This window comes from Elephantulus edwardii, unplaced genomic scaffold (genome assembly GCF_000299155.1).
Source record: "Elephantulus edwardii isolate Elephantulus edwardi_28Jun2011 unplaced genomic scaffold, EleEdw1.0 scaffold00074, whole genome shotgun sequence".
NCBI classification, from domain to species: domain Eukaryota; kingdom Metazoa; phylum Chordata; class Mammalia; order Macroscelidea; family Macroscelididae; genus Elephantulus; species Elephantulus edwardii.
The window spans coordinates 27,132-48,399 of NW_006399824.1; the positions used below are offsets into that span (position 1 = coordinate 27,132).

Sequence of the window (21,268 nt, forward strand, 5' to 3'; positions counted from 1 at the left end):
AGAGGCGGTGCGGTTGGCGCAGGATAGAGCAGGGTTTAGGGCTGTTGTGCATAGGGTCGCTATGAGTCGGAAACGACTCGACGGCACATAACAACAGCAACAATCCATTAGTAGCGTAGGTTGATAGGCCCTGCAGGGCTGACTCACTCCCTGGTGGCAACCGCCACAGCCAATCAGCAGGCTCCACAACTGCTTCCTCTACCAAGAGATTGACCATCTAACAACGTCATCAGCTGTCATCTACCCAAGCAAACAGCTGCAGCCAATCAGCATGTTCTACGACTGGTTCCTCTGCCAAGAGACAGCCCACTTAACAGTGTCATCAGATGTCACCACTAGCATCAGTAGCTGCAGCCAATCAACGAGCTATATGACTACTTCCTCTGCTAGAAGATGGCCCCTTCCTCCCGTAGTCTTTTAAAAGGCCATTTCCTCTTCATGCAGTATGCAAACTTTTCTGACCGGCCCTGCAAGCCTGTCTCTCTGCCTCTCTCTCTCTCTGTCTCTGTCTCTCTCTCCCCCCCCTTCCTCGCTCCCTTCATATATACCACAATTGAAAGTTTTCAGAGGAGAGAGCAGGGCAGACCCCCCCCCCTCCCCCCCCCACCGCCCAGGTCAGAGAATTACGCCTGAGAGCCACAATAAAATAATCTTTGCTTACTTTCCATTTTCCTCACCTGTTTACATGGGTAGCTCTAGTGGCATAATCCGTAAGGCCTCGTGCTGCTAACTCAAATGCTCTACTTGCACAATGTTTTTAATCCACCAGTGGCTCCATGGGAGAAGGATGGGCAATCTCCTCAAGGATTTACAGCCTCAAGATCCCACTGAGGGTCGGCTGTGAGTCAGTTCCAATTTGATGGCAATGGGTTTTAGTTAATTCTACAGTAGCAAACCTTACCAGCTAAGTACTTGAATTCACCCCTTACTGAATACCTTCTAGGTACTGTACCTTTACTTAAATTCTGCCTAATTGTCACAGCACTCTTGATTGGGAGGTAGAATCCCCTGTTTTCAGATTAAAAAGATACCTTTAGAGCTTTAGTCATCTGAAACCTCTAAAGAGGTAGCACAAAGCAGGACTCTTTTACTCCCAAATTTCTAATTTTCCTACTAATGAGCCTATTTGTTTCCCCTCTTTGTTCTTTCTCTGTGATTTGAATAGACCCAGAGGATATGGAAAAACTAGACAACTAGTATTGTTTGGATCCAGCCTAGGGCCCTTACGGAGATAGCTATAAAAATAGTTTGTGGAAGCACATTATGCAGGGTCTTGAATAAGAAGTTGGAAGTTCACCCAATTGGCAGTGGGAAATTTTATGAGCAAAAGGACTAAAGATGTGAAAAAGTAAAAATGATGTTTCATGAAGGTTGGCCGAATACTTGTAGGAATCTATGTGGGGAACTCTGATGGCATAGTCCTTAGAGGATCACTCTACTAACCGAAAGGCAGCTCCTCTCGGGCACTTTGAATCTACCAGCCGCTCCTCAGGAGAAAGATTTACAGCTGTGCAATTTACAGCCTCCAAAAACCTGCTGGACAGTGAGCTGTGAGTCTGTTCCAGTCCATCCACAATGAGAGAGAGAAATCTGACTGATAGAAGTGGTGTCATTTCCCCCACTGCCAGGGGCATCCCTCAATGGAGAGAATCAGTGAAGAGAAATCTGGAGTTTGTAATGGGAAGATACTTGTTTGCAGCAGAACAAAGTATTATCTCTGTAAATATTAAGAGACTTTTAAAAAAAATTGTTATTTTAGTGAAAGCTTACAAGTTTTAATTCATTCATTTGTACACATTTTCCTCCCTACTCCTCCTCTGATTCCGTTTGTAATGATTGGCCTGTTCCCCATTGTTAATTATCATACACATCATGTCCAATTCTATAGTCCTTCCCTTCATCTATTCCACAGTGTTCATTATCTATCCATTCTTCTGTTCTCCCCACTCTAACCACCATCTCCATCTTATTATTACGGTGGTCTTATGTAGTATTTGCTCTTTTGGGACTGAGATATTTCACTCAGTATAATGTCTTCTAGACTCATCCATGTTGTATAATGTTGTATGAAATAATTTTTTTCAGTGCTGCATAATATTTCATTGTGCGATATATCACAATGTTTCTATTCATTTGTTTGTTGAAGGGCAGCTTCCATCTCTTTGTTAATGTTAATACTGCAGTGAACATGAGTGTACATACATCTGTTTGTATCTGGGTGTATTCCCAGTAGTGAAATAGCTGGGCCAAATGGTATTTCTATTTTAAACTTCTTAAGGAAGTGCCAGACTGCCTTCCATAATGGTTGTCCCATTTTCTATTCTGTCAACAGTGTGTGTGAGTTCCATTCTGTCCACATCCTCGCCACTATTTGTTGTTTGTTGGCCTGCTGAACTTTACTATTGGTGCTGGAGTAAGATATCTTTCACTGTTGCTTTGATTTACATTTTTCTCATAGCTAGTAGTTTTGAGTTTGTTTTTTTTTCCATGTTTCTTAGCCATTTGACTTCCTTCTTGGAGTTGAATGAGTTGCCTTGTTTTATGTTTACTTATTTTTTTTTTCTTTTCTTTTCGCTGCCTCTTTTTAAACAGTCCCTCCGTAAGGACTATCCACTTAGCTTTGTATCCAAAGACGAAATTTGTAGGTGAAAGGAGTTAGCCTTCGTTACAGACTGGTTAATTTCAGGGTCGAAAATATGGAACGCTTCACGAATTTGCGTGTCATCCTTGCACAGGGGCCATGCTAATCTTCTCTGTATCGTCCCAATTTTAGTATATGTGCTGCCGAAGCGAGCACTATGTTTACTTATTTAAGTCGGTCTCCCTCCACTAGGAATGTAAATTCTTTGAGATCAGAGATTTGTTTTCTCATAACTTTCCCTTCAAGAGAACTCTGATTATAAAATCCATAAGAAATTGTGCTACTAACACAGACTCTATATATCTCTCGTGGTTCAAATCCAAATGTAGCTGTGAGAGAGAAAAGATGGACACTCATCCTATGTGGTTTACAGCCTCTGAGATCCACTGGAGGGTCAGCTCTGAGTCAGTTCAGCCACAACAGCAATTTGTTGGTGATATCGTAAATCTAAGTTACTCTAGAAATTGGTAACTGTGACCACTTATGGATGACTGAAAAATTGGAGTAAGAGAGGAACTACTTTATACTTTCTAGCATTTTGTACCACAATCAAGAAAAGCTAAGTCAGAGATTAGACAGATGATAGTTGCTAAGATTGGTGAGAGATGTGAATATAAGGAAGGAGGAAGGAGATGGTTTTGTTGTTTTTTTCCTTTCTAGTGGACCATATAACTTGGGGAAATTGGACTTGCCATGACTGATTAAAAGACTAGTCAAGAGAATGATTCATTTCAGTCTGTCATGCTCATCCATGGCCTGATGGGCTTGACAGCTGGTTCCAGGGGAAGCCAAATTTTTCATACACCTCTTTCAGTTTACTCCAGTTGCTTTTCTTTTTCCTTTAATAAAATTTTAATGATGACTAATTTATATGCCATGAGATTCACCTGTTTCAAGTACATAATTCAGTGATTTTTAGTAAATGTACAGAGTTGCATAACCATCACTGCAGTTCTGTTTGAGATCATTTACATATCCCAAAAAGATCCTTCATCCTTGTTTATCATCAGTCACCAGCGCCTTCCTCCTTTCCTCCCCCAGAATCCCAGAAAACCATAAATTTGCTTTCAGTTTCCTTAGATTTGCCTTTTCTGAACTTTTCTCATAAAAAAAATCATATAATATGTAGTCTTTTGAATCTAGCTGCTTTTACTTAGCATAATGTTTTGGAAGTTCATGCATGTTGTTAGAGATAATAGTGGTTGATTTTTTTGTGACTGGTTGGTAAACAGCATTCTTTTGTATGGATGTACAATCTTTTGTTTATCCACTTGCCCATTTTTGGACATTTGGATTCATTTCCACTGGCTGTTAGGAATAACACTGCTATGAACATTAGTGTACACATCTCTATGTAACCCTCTGTTCCCATTGCTTTTAGGTAGAGTCCTAGAAGTATAATGACTGAGTTGTATGGTTACTTAATGTTTAAACTTTTAAGAAATTAGTAAACTGTTTCCCGGAGTGGCTATGCCATTTTACATTTCCACAGCAGTGTATGAGTTGTAGCTTTTGCACACCTTCACAAAAGATTTGTTACTGTCTGCATCTGGTGGTGTAGTCTGTAGGGTATTGCACCGCTAACCAGGAGCTTCAGTCTCTGGCACTTTGAGTCCACTGATTGTTTTGAGAGTGAGAGGTGAGCAGGCTTCTCTCTTTTCTGTTTACTGCCTTGGAAACCAGAGGAGGGTCATCACGATGAGTCAGAATCTACTCAGTGGCCAAGTTTGAGGGATTTTATTGCTGTTTGATTTTTTAAGGAGTTTTATTATTATAGTCCTTCTAATAAGTAGATATAGTAAGAAACCACTTTGTGGCTGTACTTTGCATTTTTCTAATGGATAAAGACATATTGCACTGGGAAAGTCTGCTGTCAAGGACCCCTCCAGAGTGCTGAATAGCAAGATATAAGTTGAAGACTAAGGTGCACCTGATCCAAACCCTGAACTTCTCAGTCACTTGGATTAATTACATCTGAAAGTTGGACAGTGAATAAGGATGGCAGAAGAAGAATTGATGCCTTTGAGATATACTGCTGGAGAGGAGTGCGTAGTATCCATGGACGGCGAAATGAACAAACAAGTCTGTCTTGAAAAGGGTGCAGCCAGGGTGCTTCTTGGAGGCAAGGATAGTGAGACTTCATGTCGCGTGCTTTGGGCATGTTGTTAAGAGGGACCAGTCCATGGAAAAGGACATCATGCTTGGAAAAGTAGAAGGTCACCAAAGGAGAGGAAACCCTCAACTAGATGGAGCAACACAGTGACTATAATGGTGGACTTGAATGTGCCGGAGGTGATGAGGATGGTACAGGACAGAGCAGGATTCAGATCCATTGTTCATAGCTTCACTATAAGTCATAGTCAGCTTGATGGCACTTAACAACAACAATGGGTAATGAAGTAGCTCTAGTGACATAGTGTGTTATGTATCTGCTTTTAACTGTAAGATGGGTGGTTTGAATCTGGCATCTTCTCTGGAGGAGGAGAGCAGCCCCTCCCTCCTGTAAAGTCTGACCTCAGAAACCCAATAGGTCACCACCAGTCAGCATTCACGTAATGCCAGTCTGGTTTTGGAATGGTAATAATGCTCAGTATTGTTTCATGTACTAATTAACAATTCATATCTTTTCCTTGGTGATAAGTTTTTTAAAACTGGGTTGTTCTCATTATTAAGTTATAAGTGTTCTCTCTATAACTCTGGGTGCAAGTCTTTTATCAGATACATGATTTGCAAAATATTTTCTCTCAGTCTGTGAGTTGCCTTTTCATTTTCTGTATTGTCTCAGAAATGTTTTATTTAATGAAATTAAAATGTATTCTTCCCTTCCCCCTCCTACCCTCCCCCCCACGTGGACTTTGCTTTCAATGTCATGTCCAAGAATTTATTGATTCATCCAAGTTCATGAACATTCTAAAATTCTTTTTGCTCTTAGTTCTGAAAATTTACTTTATTTGCTTAATAGTTTCTTACTATTTCACCTTACTGTTAAAACAACCTAAAGAATTCTACTGTCCCCAAACTATTACTAATTTTGTCTTCTGTTAGGGTTTTGTTTTGTTTTTACAACCTTTTATATTTTTATTTTAATGAAAATTTACAGAAAAGTTGGATTTTCTCCAATAACTATGCATAAATGAAATAAATTTTTTTGCCAAAAAAAAGTTGGATTTTCATACATTCATTGTTTTACATTTCCCTCCCTTCTCCTCAGTTCACTTAAAAATTTTTTTTTAAAAAATCATTCATTGTTGAATAATTTCCTCCCTCTTCTCTCACCCCTCGCCAGCCCACTTTGCTATGAACCTCTTATTCTGGACCATTGTCATACAAATAATGCTTAATCATATATTCCTTTTAAATAGTTTTACCCTTCATCTGTTCCAGTACAATGTTCATTATTTATCTTTTCTTAGTTTCCCCCTAACCCTCATGTCAGTCCTGTTTTATAACAGTGGTGTTGTGCAGTATTTGTTCTTTTGTGACTGTGATATTCCACTCAGCATAGTGTCCTCCAGGGTCACCCAGGTTGTGTAATATTTTATTAGTTCCTTGTTTTTCAGTGCTGTGTATTGTTCCATTATGTGAATATACCATAGTTTTTCTTTCCATTCATTTATTGATGGGCACTTGGGTTACTTCCATTTCTTTGCTGTTGTGAATAATGCAGTGATAAACGTGGATGTGCATATATCTGTTTGAGTGGCAGCTCTGGTTTCTTTAGGGTTTATTCCTAGTTGTGGAATTGCTGGGTCAGATGGTATTTATATTCCCAACTTTTTGAGAAAGTATATTACCTTCCATAATGGTTGCACCATTTTACACTCTGAACATCAGTGAAGGGTTTTGATCTCTCCACAACCTTGCTGGCAATTTTTTTTCTCCTGTGTTGAACTTTGCTATTGTTACTGGAGTGAGATGATATCTCATAGTTGTTTTCAGTCCTCTGAAATACACTTTTATAGTCTGTATTTCCAAAGATAATTAAGTAGATGTTCAGTTAGTTGAACAGTTGGCCACAGAATAAGATAACTCTTCCTCCCATATCCCCAGAGTATGTCACAAAAGTCTCTTATGTAGAATCTACGAGGATTTTTTCTTTTGGCTGCTGCATCTGCAATTGAAGTCACATTCCAATAGATAAGACATTTGGTCTGAACAGCTCAACTTATGGTAAACATATCCTCTTTATGTTTCGCCACACAAGAACCTTATACTATAGTTTTACACCAGCTTTATTATAATTGCTCTCATGAGTTTTTACTAAGCTAGCTTACAAAGTAATAGTTTTGTAACTGGCATCATCCTTTCTTTAAGGAAGGCTATTTAAATTGTACAGAGTGGTGGAATTTTTCCCTAGTGGCATCATCTGTAGCATGTTTGGTTGGTAAACAAAAGACAGAAAGTCTCTAGAGGTTCGGAACTACCAGTGGCTCTGTGGAGTAAAGATGAGCAGTCCTTTCCTTTAAAATTATGGCCTAAAATATTGCATAGCACCACTGTTATAAAGCAGGTCTGACAAGGGGCACTGGGAGGAGAATAGGATAAGAGTGGATAGATGATGACTTTTGCAGTGGAACAGATGAAGGAAAGAACTGTCTAAAATGAATATTTATGATTAGGCATTATACATACGACAATAGCCCAGAATAAGAGATACATCATTGCAAAGAGGACAGGGGTGGGGGGAAGTTAAGTAATTGTGCAACAATGAATAAATATTTAAAAAAGAAGTAAGCTGGGGGAGGCGGAAAGGAAAGGGGAGGGATAGCCTTAGAATATTGATGAAGGGTCACTGTATGGCCAAATCAGCTGGACAGCACAGAGTGAATTCTCACCTTCTATGCAGTGGTAAAATTCTCACCTTCCATGCAGGAGATCTGGGTTCAATTCCAGGTTACACCTCAAACACAGCTACTACAAGCCTGTCAGTGAGGCCTGCATGTTGTTACAATGCTGAGCAGGTTTCAACAGAGCTTCCAGATGAGGAAGGAAGTCCTGGTTCTGCTCTCAACAAAGCAGCAATTAAAAATTGTGTGAAGCACAATTCAACTCTTGGGGTTACCTTGAGTGAGAATCAACCCAGTAGCAACTGATTTGCCTAAATTGTAAGCTGCATAAAATCAGGACCTACATCTGATTCACTTTTATCTTCCTCATTGTTCCTGTGTCAGGAAATGTGAGGATGGCACAGGATAGGACAGGATTCAGATCTATTGTTGATAGGGTCACTGTGGGTCATACTCAACGGCACCTAACAACTACATCATTCCTGGCATAGTGCTGAGTGACTAGGAAATGCTCAGTAAATTTTTTTTATTTTATGTAGCAAAGGCAAAATATTTCATACTTAGACTTAATACTGATTCGTATTTCACTGTTTTGCTAGACCACTGGATGAATAGCTACTAAATTCAGATTGTTCTTTCTATCTGTCCCCAGATAGTCTTCAGCATAAGCGTGCTGGCCCTGAGCTATTAGTACTTGATATTTCACCAAAAAATTCCCTGACAAACATTTAATATTACAGCAAGTGCTTTAGGAATTCTCCGATAGCTTTTCAGTCTCAAAACCCTTTCTTTCGGTAGCTAAGTTCCTGACACACACGCCCCCATGGATATCTGTACCCTAATAAAGAAAATAACCAAAGATTTAGCATGTCTTTTTTAATCATTATTATGAAAATATAGATAATAAAACTTAGTATGTTTTGATAAAGGAAAAACAAAAGTCATTTCAGTGGATTCACCATCCAACAGTAATAGTAGAGAACCTGAACTTCTGGTCGGAGGATTTTCCTCAATGAGGTTAACTGTTGCCTGATGCTTATACTGGAGAACATACCATGTAAGCATTGAGCCCTAACCTATTTACTCTCAACACCAAGTGACTGACCTCAAGCTAATGAATGTGGTTTTTAATACAAACCTTCTAGCTCACTGCGAGCAAGGATGGACTTGGCATGCAGTGGGTACTGCATCAGTGACTAAGTAAATGCTTGGCTTGCAGACACTCCACTGCTCAGAATTACCAAAACCTGGAAACATACCAAACAGCCATCCGAAATACAATAGGTAAACAAATTGCTATATATTCACACAATGGAGTACCTTCTAGCAATAAAAATTAATCAGCTGCAGATATACAAAAAGACAGGGACATTTCTTAGCAAGAAGTCATATGTAACTGAACAAGAACTGCATGATTCTGTTTTAAAAGTTCAAAATCAGAAAAAAACACTTTCGCTATTTCTGTTTAAAGATACACAAATAAGTAGCCATACTCTAAAGAAAAGCAAGGAAGTCAATTCCTTAAAACTTAAAATGAGGATTCCCCAGGGGAATGGTTAGAAAGGGCTGTGTTAGAGAGGAGGAGGCTCCTGGGATGCTGCTGATGTTGCCTCTTCAACTGCATTGGAGAATCTGCAAGTGTTTCACAACTATTTGTTAAGTAGACATTTATGTTTTGGATCCATTTCTATATATTGTCATTAAACTCCACAATAAAAAGGTATCTTTTAAAACGTCTATGTAAAAAAAATTCTAGAAGACCATGTAGTATCATCATAAATGTACAATAGCCTAGGTCTGGTTAATGAATGAGAATTATACCACTGACCCATTTTGAAGAATACCTGGAAGGAACTAGCTAGGCCTTTGGACTGACCATGTCAAGGTTTTGTTATGGTTATCTGAGCTCCTGGACTGTATCATATGTGGACATGGAAATAGAAGGAGGAACTGCCTACAGTAGATAAATGTGATCAGTAGCTGTGTTCCATGGAGGACCAGATGCTCCACTAAAAGACACTAAATCCATTGTCTATGGACATCATTCAGCATTTGTCACTCCTTAAAAACTTTTTTCATTGAATAAGATCACCATTATCAAAGACTCACACGCAGAATCATTCTTGGGTAGTTATTAGGGATGAAAAGAGTAGGAGAGGGCAGTGAAAATTAATACATAAATAATAGGTACTTAATTAAGATGGGTGAATGTAAAGGCAGTATACAATAAGGGAATGGATAATCAGAACAGTATCACTAAAGAAAGGGAAAACAGAGAAGTCAGAATTACCGGGAAGAAGTGGGGAAAGTACACATTCATTCTAGGTATAAAAATTAAATGTTAGAGGGAAAAACTGTGTAGCAGTAGTTGAACAAAAAGTTAATGTGCTTTGTTAATCTTCACTCAAACTATAATTTTTTTTTAAAAAAGGAAAAAAAACACCAAAAAAAGCTCTGTTTATTCATGTTTATTACAGCATGATACGTGAGACATGAAAATGGGCAAATAGAATAAATCATTCTCACTTACTAGCCCCTGTTTGTACAAAACTATGTCTTGAGCTATTACAGAAAACATAATGTGTAAAAAGGAAAGAGAGACAAGCACTTCTTTGACCAGCTTTGGGAAGAATTTCTTCTTTGAAAGAATGTCATCAGATTGAATGTGAATGACAGATTGCTTCATTAGAAGCTTTTAAATTGAGATAATGAACAGCTTCCCAGTACTTGGCTTCTGCTAAATACTAAAACCTTTGCTCTGCTTATCACTAACTGGTAATTCTTTAATTAGCTTTAATTAAAAATTCTTAGATGGCCTGTGAATAGATTATTCAAGTGGATATCCTGACTCTGGTCAAACTTGTTATGATGTGTAACAGATCAAGGGCTGCAACCCACTTAAGTAGTGTCTTAGTAGATATTGTGTCTAATAGGAGAGCACAGGCATATTTTTATTAAAGCTATCCATTCTTCACCATAAGGAGCTTTATGTCAGCTTTTGCATTTGAGAGAGAAACAATTAGACGTTTGCTCTTCTCAATTAGGAGAAAATGCTAGGGGTTTTGTTCCTCTATTAGACATTCTTGACTAATTGATTTTGTCCCTGTTCTACCATTAGCATGAATGTCTGATTTACAAATGTAAGTAACTGCCTGGCTCCTCACAATTTGTGCTACGCTGTAGTAATGTGTTCCTTGCATCTCTTCTCTTTCAGGGCCTGACATTTCAGGAAGTGGAGAACTTCTTTACTTTCCTGAAGAATATTAATGATGTAGATACTGCATTAAGCTTTTACCATATGGCTGGCGCATCTCTTGATAAAGGTAATAAAGCCCAAAGTTGGATATTTTTTTTTTCCTTTTTGCACGTATCAACATTGAGTCTATAATCTATCTAGCAGGTCATTGCCCCTCATAAAAATAGTTAAGTTTTTCTTGCAAATGTATTTTACATTTCATGAACTTTGAATTTTACCTTAGAGGCTAAGCTTTTTCACAAATGTTTTTTCTTGTACTAAAAAGGCTCTGGTCATCTATAAATATACCCTTGGGAAGGGGCATCTGATCTGAGACACAACAAATAAAACTGTGGAACTTCTCTCATCTGAAGCAGAATCAAGACATATAAGGCAAAGCTAAAGTCATTATACGTTATGATTATGTGTTTAATTAAAAGGAATGTTTTGGTTTATTCCTTGTATTAAGGAATTTTTTTTAAAAAGACTAAAATTATTACTCTGAGAATAGCACCCCCTAATGACTGACTTTATATTTCCATCCAGTTTCTACAGGCAACTGTGAAAGATTGGAAGAATGGAAAGGACAGTTGTCCCCTTTATTACAAAACTTTCAGACATTCAGAGCATTGGAAATTATTATCCAATAATGCCCGTGTGTGGTGTGTGTGTGTGTGTGTGTGTGTGTGTGTGTGTGTGTGTGAGAGAGAGTGTGTATGAGGGGTAAGGAACGCTGGTGGCCTAGTGGGTAAGGAGTTGTGCTACTGATGCAGGCATTTTGAGTCCACCAGCTATTCCTTGGGAGAAAGATGGGCAATCTTCTCCTATGCAGTTTATAGCCTCTGAAAACTCACTGGAGGCTCAACTCAAAAGTACATAACAACAACAACTTTATATAGCGAGTTAGTGATTGTCACGTCATCTTTCTCAGGTCATGAATTTTTTTATTTTCCTTGTGAAAATACCTAGCAGTGTAAATCTAGGTGAAAGAAATGTATTTCATTTATAAAAACTGTCAAATCCTTTTCCACAGTGTATCTTTGTATACTCCCAACAACAGTGTACAGACATTCACATTAATACACATCCTTGTCAACAATTGATAGTACCAGTCTTTTTCATTTTAACCACTTTGGTACTTAAGGTATTGCCATGTGGTTTTAACTGGTATTTCTCTGATATTTAGTGCTCCCAAATAGCTTTTACTATTCCTGACATTCAGATCCTTTTTCAGTAAAGTGTTTTATTAAGATGTCTGTATTTTTCCATCACTAAATTTTAAGTTTTTTATATATTCTAGATTATAGTATCTTTTCAGATAATTTATTGCTGTTGTTTTCAATTTGTACTGTTGAGTCAGAACTGACTCATAGCTGACCCTCCAGTAGGTTTTCAGAGGCAGTAAATCACACGGGAAGAGACTGTTCATCCTTCTCTTGCAGAGCAGCTGGTGGATTCAAACTGTATGCCTTTGGGTTGGCAGTGCAGTGCCCTTATGAGATAGACATTTTGCAAATACTTCCTTGGTTGGTAACTTGCCTATTCACTCTCTTAATGATATTAATGAGCAGAAATTTGTTTGGTTTTTATTTTGATAGTATCTAATTTATCAAATTCGTATTTTTTGTTATCTTTTTTAGATACTTTTTAATTAACTTGCATCTATGAAGATATTTAATGTTTTCCTCCTAGAAGCTTTACCATTTGCTCTTTTACATTTTATTTTTTTTATTATTAGATTCAATGAAAATTTACAGAGACTTTGGATTTCCATTCATTCATTGTTGCACTTTTCTCCCCTCCTAACCCTCCCCCCCAGTATACTACCCTCTTGGAAAAGTAAAAGAAAAATTCTTTCATTGTTTTACAAACCCTCCTCCCAGGTCCACTCCACTATGCAGCCTTCGCTGTGGACTCCTGTCATGACAAAAATACCTAATCATATATCCCTTTTAAATAGTTTTCTCCCTCATCTGTTTGAATGCAGTATACATTATTTATCCCCATCTTTCTCAGTCTTCCCCCAACCCCAAGGTCAGTCCTGCTTTACAACAGCGGCACTGTGCAATTATTTGTCCTTTAGTGACTGAGATACATCACTCAGGATAATGTCCTCCAGGGTCACCCATTTTGAATAATATTGCATGAATTCCTGTTTTTCAATGCAGTGTAGTATTCCATTGTGTGAATATACCACAGCTGCTCTATCCATTCATTTGTTGATGGGCACTTAGATTGTTTCCAACTCCTTGATATTGTGAACAAAGCCACGATAAACATGGGTGTGCATATATCTGCTTGAATGTCAGTTATGGTCTCTTTGGGGTATAGTCCCAGTAGTGGAATTGCTGGGTCAAATGTTATCTCTATTTGCAACTTTTTGAGAAAGTGCCATACCGCCTTCCACAGTGGTTGCACCATTTTACACTCCCACCAACAGTGACTAAGGGTTCCAGTTTCTCCACAACCTTGCCAGCATTTGTTGCTTGCTGTTCTGTTAAATTTTGCTATTCTAACTGGGGTGAGATGATATCTCATAGTTGTTTTTATTTGCATTTCTCTTAGAGCTAGGGATTTTGAACATTTCTTCATGTGCTTGTTAGCCATCTGAGTATCTTCTTTGGTGAAGTGTTGGTTCGTATCCTGTGCCTATTTTTCAATTGGGTTATTTACCTTTATCTTGTTATGGTGCTCAAGTATTTTATAAATTCTGGATATAAGTCCCTTACCTGATATGTCTTGTTGTTGTTATGTTCCATCTATTCACTTGCAACTCATAGTGACCCTATGTACAAGAGCTCTAAACACCATTCTATCCTGTGCCAACCTAGCCATCTCAAATGCACTCATTCCCACCACTCCAGTCACCGAATCGATCCATCTCATCGAGGGTCTTCCTCTCCTGCACCGCCCATCCACTCTGCCACACATGTCCCTCTCCAAGGACCAGTCCCGCCTTACGATATGCCCAAATTATGTCAGACAAAGCTTCAGAATCCTTGACTCCAAGGAACATTCTAGCTTCACCTTCTCCAAGACAAACCTGTTTGTTCTCCTAACAGTGCATGATATATTCAGCACTCTTCTCCAGCACCACAGCTCAAAGGCATCAATTCTCTTTCTATCATCCCTATTCACTGTCCAACTCTCTGACGCATAGCACAAAACTGCGAAGACTATAGTCCAGATCAGGTGCACCTTAGTCTCCAGCCTGACGTCATTGCTCTTCAGTATTCTTGAGAGGTACCACACAGCTGACTTTCCCAATGCAATTCATCTCTTGATTTCCTGGCTGCTTTTACCAAGAGTGTTGACGGTGGAGCCAAGCAAATCAAAACTGTTAACCATAGTGATGCTGCCAATTGGCCCACTGGTGAGAATCTTTGTTTTCTTGATGTTGAGCTTCGATCCATATAGAAGGCTGCAATCCTTGACCTTCTGTAGCAAGCGCTTCAGGTCCTCCTCAGTTTCAGCTAGCAGGGATATGTAATTACCAAATACTTTTTCCCAATCTCTGGCTTCCCTTTTTACCCTGTTGGAGAAGTTTTTGGATGTGCATAGGGATTTGATTCTTAGAAGGTCCCATTCATCTGTTTTCTCTTCTCCTGGTTGTAGGTTACATTTTCATATATGATTTATCTCAAACCAATTTCTGTAGATGGTGTCAAATCTCTGTAAAGGAAGTCAAGATATATTTTTACCACATATCTATCCAGTTATACCAGCACCACTTATTTAAAGCATTCATTTATTTATTCAGACTGCTGACTTGCTCCCTGCTTGCCAAACATCAGCTGACTTTTCTGAAGCATGAATCCCTTTGTAGCTCGCTATTCCATTATTACCTTTTTGTTCATCTTTATACCCATACTTGCTCTCTTGATTACTGTACTCTCTCTCATTGCTGTCAAGTTGAAACCAATTCATAGTTGACCCTCCATTGGATTTTCAGAGGCTATAAATTGCACAGGAGAAGATTTCCCATCTTTCTCCTTGGGAGCAACTGGTAGATTTGAACCGCTCACCTTTAAGTTGGTAACACAACACCCTACTTACAGCTTTATACTAAGTCTTGATGTCAGATAATGTATTTTCAGTCGACTTGGTTCTTTTTCAAGATTGCTTTAGATATTCTAAGTTGTTTGCATTTCAGTATAAATTTTAGAATTGGCTTATACCTTTTACCTGAAGTGTATACCAAGACTTGTACACCAGTGTCCACTGCAGCACTATTCACAGTAATAAAATGTAGAAACAACCTAAATCCCATCAGAGATAAAGAGAAAAACATAATGTGGTGCATACAGACTATGGAATACTACTCAAGCCAGAAAGACAAATAGAGTCTTGATACACGCTACAATATAGATAGAGCTGGAAGATATTATACTGATCCACCAGATGCTCTGCTGGAGGAGGGGGCAATCTCCTCCTGTACCAGTCAAATCTGATTTGACGGTACACGTAAAAATAATACAATTTAAAAAAAAAAGATATTATACTGAGTGAAATAAGTCAGTCACAAAAGGCCAAATATATAACTTCACTTATATATAAAAAACCACATATGTAGATACCAAATTCATTCGTGATTACCAGGGGCCTGGAAAAGGAAGATGTGAGCAAGTTAATGATTATGGAAACAATGCCTTGAGTAAGGCAAGAGTTCCACAGCCAATTATGTGCTGCCACTAAGTTGTTTACTTACCAAAAGTTGAACCAATACAAATTGTGTGACAGATACATTTCCAACAAGGGAAAAAGAATAAAAAGAATAGCTGGTGAGACTACTTATGTACCTCATGGGATTTAGATGCTTGGTGTGAAGGTTTGGCGTCATGGTCTCATGGGCATCCTAGTCAGTTGGCCTCATAACAAATTTAACGCTTCTGTTCTACCACCTCGTTCACCATAATCAGCTACTGAGACACAGCTGGTCTTTGTACCTGACGCACGAGAGAAAGAAGGAGAGTCATTTATCCACTGATGTCCAGCCTGTTCCAACTCAAAGCAGCCCTGTAGAAAGAGGAGAATCGCCCAGGAGGTTTCCAAAGGTATAAATCCTTTAAGGAGGCAGATTGCCTCTCCTCTCTCCCCCAGAGCAGCTTGGTGAGCAGACCTTTTGCTGGTTAGCAGCCAAATGCCTTAACCTCAGCACCACTAGACCAATGAGTCAGGAATAGGATGGAAGAGAGCTCAAATGGCATAGTAAGTTAAGTGGTGGGCTACTAGCTGAAAGGTTGGCAGTTCAAACCCACCAGCAACCTGACAGGAAAAAAATGAAGTAGCCTCTTCCCAAGATTTACAGCTTCACAGGGACTAATCTCTAAAAATTCTAGAAAATTCCAGCACCTCAACAAGAAAAAGAAAAACCCAATGACAAAATGGGCAGAAGGCTTGAATAGATATTACACCGTAGAAGGCATTCATATGGCCAACAAATACATGAAGAAATGCTCAAGATCTTTAGCTGTTAAGAAAATGCATATTAAAATAATAATGAGGTGGGGGGGAAGAAGAACGAACTGGGAAGGAGGGTAGAGAAAACAGTGCAACAGTGAATGAATGAGAACCCAAAATCTCTGTAAATGTTCATTAAAACTAATAAAATTTAATAATAATTTTAAAAATAATAATAATAATAATGAGGTATTCATCCCAGCTCAGCAATAACAGTAGAGTTCAATAAGACAGAAAACAAAAAATGCTGGTAAGAGTATGGAGAGATTGGAACTCTCATGCACTGCTGATAAGAATGTAAAATGGTGCAACCACTATGGAAAGCAGTTTGATAATATCTTCACAAGTTGAGAATATAAAGCAACTGTGATATATCATCTCTCCCTAGCAACAATAGCTAAGTTCAGCGGGGCAGTGAACAACAACTGCTTGCGAGATTGTGGAGAGATTGGAACTCTTAATCACTGCTGGTGGGAATGTAAAATGGTTACAACACTATCGAGGGTGATCTGGCACTTTCTAAAAAAGTTGGAAATAGAAATACCATTTGACTTCAGCAATTCCACTACTGGGAATGTACCCTAAAAAAACCAGAGCTATGATTCAGACAGATGTATGTATCACGTTTATTGCATTAGTCACAATAGAAAAGAGACCTAAGTGTCTATTGACAAACAAATGCATAGAAAAACTATGATACATTCACACAACGGAATAATGCACAGCACTGGAAAAACAATGAACTCACAAAACATTACATAACATGGGAGAGTGTGGAGAACATTATGTTGAGTGAAATATCACAGTCACGAAAGGACAAATACTTTTATAACACAGACATGACGGGGAATGAAAACAGTGAATACGTAATGAACTCTGCAACAGAATAGATGAGGGGAAGAACAGTCCAAAAGGAATATATGATTAGGCATTATATGTATGACAACAATCTGGAACAGGGGGTGCATTGCAGGGTGGGCTGGGGAAGGTTGAAGGAGGGAGAGGAAGAAAATGTGCAACTATGAATTTAAAAAAATAATAATAATTTTAAAATAAACCCAAAAAATATTGAGAATAGAAGTGCCCTTTAATCCAGCAATCCCACTAAAAATTTTTTTAAAAAATTTTAAAAACCCTCAAAATCATTGTAATCACTATGAACATTATCATTAATAATGCACAAAAGTGTTATTGATTCATTAATCTTGCTGAAGATTATTATTTTTAAATGGTTAAAACGGTACATCGCAGGCAAAGGTCAAAAATTCAAGCAGGACTCAGAAGCCATGGTATGACGGCTAACATTTCTGGTGTCGGATGACCTTAGCTGAAAGCAGAAAATACCAGAAAGCTGTGTACTTGTGTTTTATTGATGATACAAAGGCATTTGACTTTTTAGCTAACACTGAGAAGAATAGGAATTCCAGAACACTTAATTGAGCTTGTGCAAAACATGTATATAGATTAAGAAACTGTTCAAATGTAACAGGAGCACTGCATGGATTAAAATCAAGAAAAGTATGTGTCTATGTTAATATCCTTTCTCTATACCTGTCCAATCAGTATATTGATAAATCATTCAAGAAACTAAACTTTATGAAGAAGAATATAGAATTAGGACTGAAAGAAGTATGGTTTATAGTTTAACATCTTGAAAACAAAAGGCCTCATGAATGGACCAATAGGCAACATCATGATAGTTGGAGACAAGATTGTTGCCTTTTTTATTTTATTTCAATTCACAGTCAACACCCATGGTAACAGCAGTCAGGAAAATAAGAGTGTTGCATTGGGAACATATGTTGTCAAGAACCTCTCCAAAGTGCTAAACAGCAAGAATGTTCCTTTAAAGACCAAGATGTGCCTGACCCAAGCCATATTTTTAACTACTACTTATGCACCTGTAAGTTAGATAATGACTAGGGAAGCTCGAAGAAGAATCAATGGCTCTGAATCATGATTTTGATGGAAAGCATTGACTGTACTGTGGACTGCCAGAAGAACAAATAAAACCAGGGTGCTCCGTAGAGGAAAGCAAGGTCAAATTTCATCTCACTCACTTTGGACAAGATCCAGGCCTTAGAGACATCCTGCTGGGAAAGAAGCAGAGTGAGCACAAGAGAGGAAGCCCATCAACAAGATGGACTGACAGAGTGACTACCACACTGGCCTTGAGCATAACAGAGCTTGTGTGGATGATACAGGACAGGGCGAGGTTCAGTTCTGGTGTTCATAGGATCACTATCAGTTGTAATCATTCCAGTGGCAACTAAGAACAGTGATGAAAAAGGACTGCCTTCAGCACTGTCTGTACAGGATCAAATCGTTCAGATTATCTAGTAAGTAGTTTAGGGAGTGCTTGGCTTTGTTGTGCTGCCAGCCTGCCAAGTGTTCCATATGAGAAAGGTGGACAATCTCCTCCATGAGATTTACTGCTTCTAAAAACTCACTGGAGAATCAACTATGAATAGGTTCTGACTTGACAGCACACAACATCAGCAACAGTAAATGGTTCTGAATAAAAATCCTCCTTTCATTCCTAATATTAATCAAGTGTGTATCTTCTTTCTTCCTCTCCCTCTTTGTTCAGTTTAAGAGATTATCAATTTTGCTGATCTTTACAAAGAACAAATTTAAGACTATTCATTTCCTCTAAAGTTTGTAGTCCATTACATTAATTACACCTGTTATATTCTTCTTCTTCTTCTTGCCTTCAGTATACATTACTTTGTTTCCTTTTTTTCTAGCTTCTTAAAACAGAACCATACCTTTCTTTCCTAAAATTTTGAACCTAAATTCTCACTGTAATCCTGCTTGAAATTTCTTAAGTGGCCCAGGAGCTACTCAAGGGTGTTGTCAAGGAAAACCTTGCACTGGGGAGTGTTAAAGCAGGAAAGGACAGTCTTTTAATTCAAAGAATTATTATATGGAGGAAAACAAGACTAAAGGAAGGAACATCCCATCACAGCACTGCAAAGAGGGAGACGCTCCTATTCCACCAATTTAAGGAACTGGGAGGTTTTTAAAAAGAAAATTGGGCAATTTCCCTTTCGATCTCCTTGAAAAACGAATTTAATATCTGTATTGAGATTGCATTGAACATGTAGATTGCTTTTGGTAGGATTGTCATTTTCACAATACTGACTCTTCCTATCCATGAACAGGGAGCATTTTTCCATTTCTTTAGGTCTTTTATTGTGTCTTGCAGAAATGCTCTGTAGTTTTCTTTGTATCTCTAGTTGGGTTCACTCCCAAGTACCTCAATATGTGGTTGGCTATTGTAAATGGTATTGCTTTCTTGATTTCCTTCTCTGAGTTCTCTTTGTTACAGTAGAGTAATCCAGCTGATGTCCAACCACCATCAAGTGGGTTGAGAAATTATGGTACATTCATACAATGGAATATTACGCAGCACGCAGGAGCAATGATTTTATAAATCATTACCTAACTTGGGAGGGACTGGAGAGCATTATACTGAGTGCACTAACTCCGTCCCACAGGGACAACTATTATATAAAACTATTATTGTAGAATGAGTATGAGGATCCAAGGTGACGGGTTAGGGGGGAATCAGAGGGATGAGATGTGCGAGGAGGGGATTAATAACCATGGGATTGTAAAATTTGAAGAGTAGGGGGTGAGAGAAATTGGAAGAATCTTGTCTGAAAAACAATGTATTCAAATTTTGTAAATAAACTAGTATAAAGGAAAAAAATGGAAGTTTGAAAGAACGATCACTGGGATGGATGATTAATTTACTAAAACTGAAATTAAACCATTTTTAAATTGGATTTGTTTCATGTTTTTATATAATTCAGTAATATAATTATGCAGTATTTCATCTACACACAAAAATCTCTGCAACATACATGCAAATTATGAAACAATGATAAATTTAATACCTTGAATCTACCATCTAATGTAAATACCAGAATATTGCCTATACCCATAATCTACCTTCATTTGTTTTTCTAAGCATATCCTCCTATCACCCCTCAGAAAAAAAAAGGTCATTACTTTTAATTTTGTGTTTGTATTGCCTTATTTCTCCACATAGTTTCAGTACATCTGTATGTTTTTCTGAATTAACACTCTCATTTATTTTGGACGTAACATCACTAAAGTCTAATTACTATGAAGGACATTGTGTCTGGTATGGTAGAAAGTCAACAAAAACAAAGGAAAATTTCAGTGGGAGTTACTGACAAAATGGCCACACCAATAGACTTACTGTTTATCATGAGGTGGGTCCATTTCCTTCTGTACCAACTAACAACCAATTAATAAATCTGCTAAGAAATGGAAAACTGTCATAATGTCACTCAGATACTAAATCTAGTTAATTTTATGTTTGCTCATCTAATAATGTAAAGGTTTTTGGGGGTTTGAAGAAATAGTTTCAGTATAATAATTTTTAACATTTTCACCAGTCATTGAGGTCTTATTTTCACCCCATTTAATTTTTATTTTATATTGGTTTGCATACAGAATTTATTACATTATATATCTTTTATGTACATTGCCTTTCGCAAATTCCTACACTCACATTTTATTTCAAATCATCACCCATATACATTTTGTACCACAAAATTAATCACCATTTATCTGCCCACCACCACTCCAGATCACCACTGGATCCTTCCAATCTCCCTCACCCCACCCCACCCACCCGCCAAACTCCTCCCCTCCCCATCCTCTACTCCCTTGTTCCCATCTCTTCTCTTTTTGGACTCTTATACACATCTTACAATTTATCCTTTCATCCATACAACAATGGTCTTACACAGTATTTGTCCTTATGAGGCTGAGTTAGTTCACTCAACATAATGCTCTCTGTTGTGGTTGTTGTTGTTGTTATGTGCCGTCGAGTCGTTTGTGACTCATAGCGACCCTATGTACAACAGCCCTAAACCCTGCTCTATCCTGTGCCAATGGCATGGCCTCTGACACACCCATCCCGATTACCCAGTCACTGAATCAATCGACCTCATAGAGGGTCTTCCCCTCCTGCGCTGTCCCTCCACCTTATCAAGCATGATGTCCCTCTATAAAGACCTGTCTCTCCTTACAACATGTCCAAAGTATGTCAGACGAAGCCCCAGAATCCTTGCCTCCAAGGAGTAGCCTGGTTTAACCCTCTCCAGG

The 21,268-nt window shown here is 38.2% G+C and overlaps 1 protein-coding gene across 1 annotated transcript in view; it reads left to right on the forward strand.

The window, feature by feature from the left end:
* The window catches only part of LOC102856058 (calcium uptake protein 1, mitochondrial-like), a gene marked incomplete at its 5' end in the record, with an annotated part of 76,222 nt that overhangs the window by 7,502 nt on the left and 47,452 nt on the right, over positions 1-21,268 (forward strand). Inside the window, one exon of the mRNA XM_006889035.1 lies at positions 10,643-10,751. Coding sequence (XP_006889097.1) covers positions 10,643-10,751 — 109 coding nt within the window. The remainder of the gene's footprint in view (positions 1-10,642; positions 10,752-21,268) is intronic.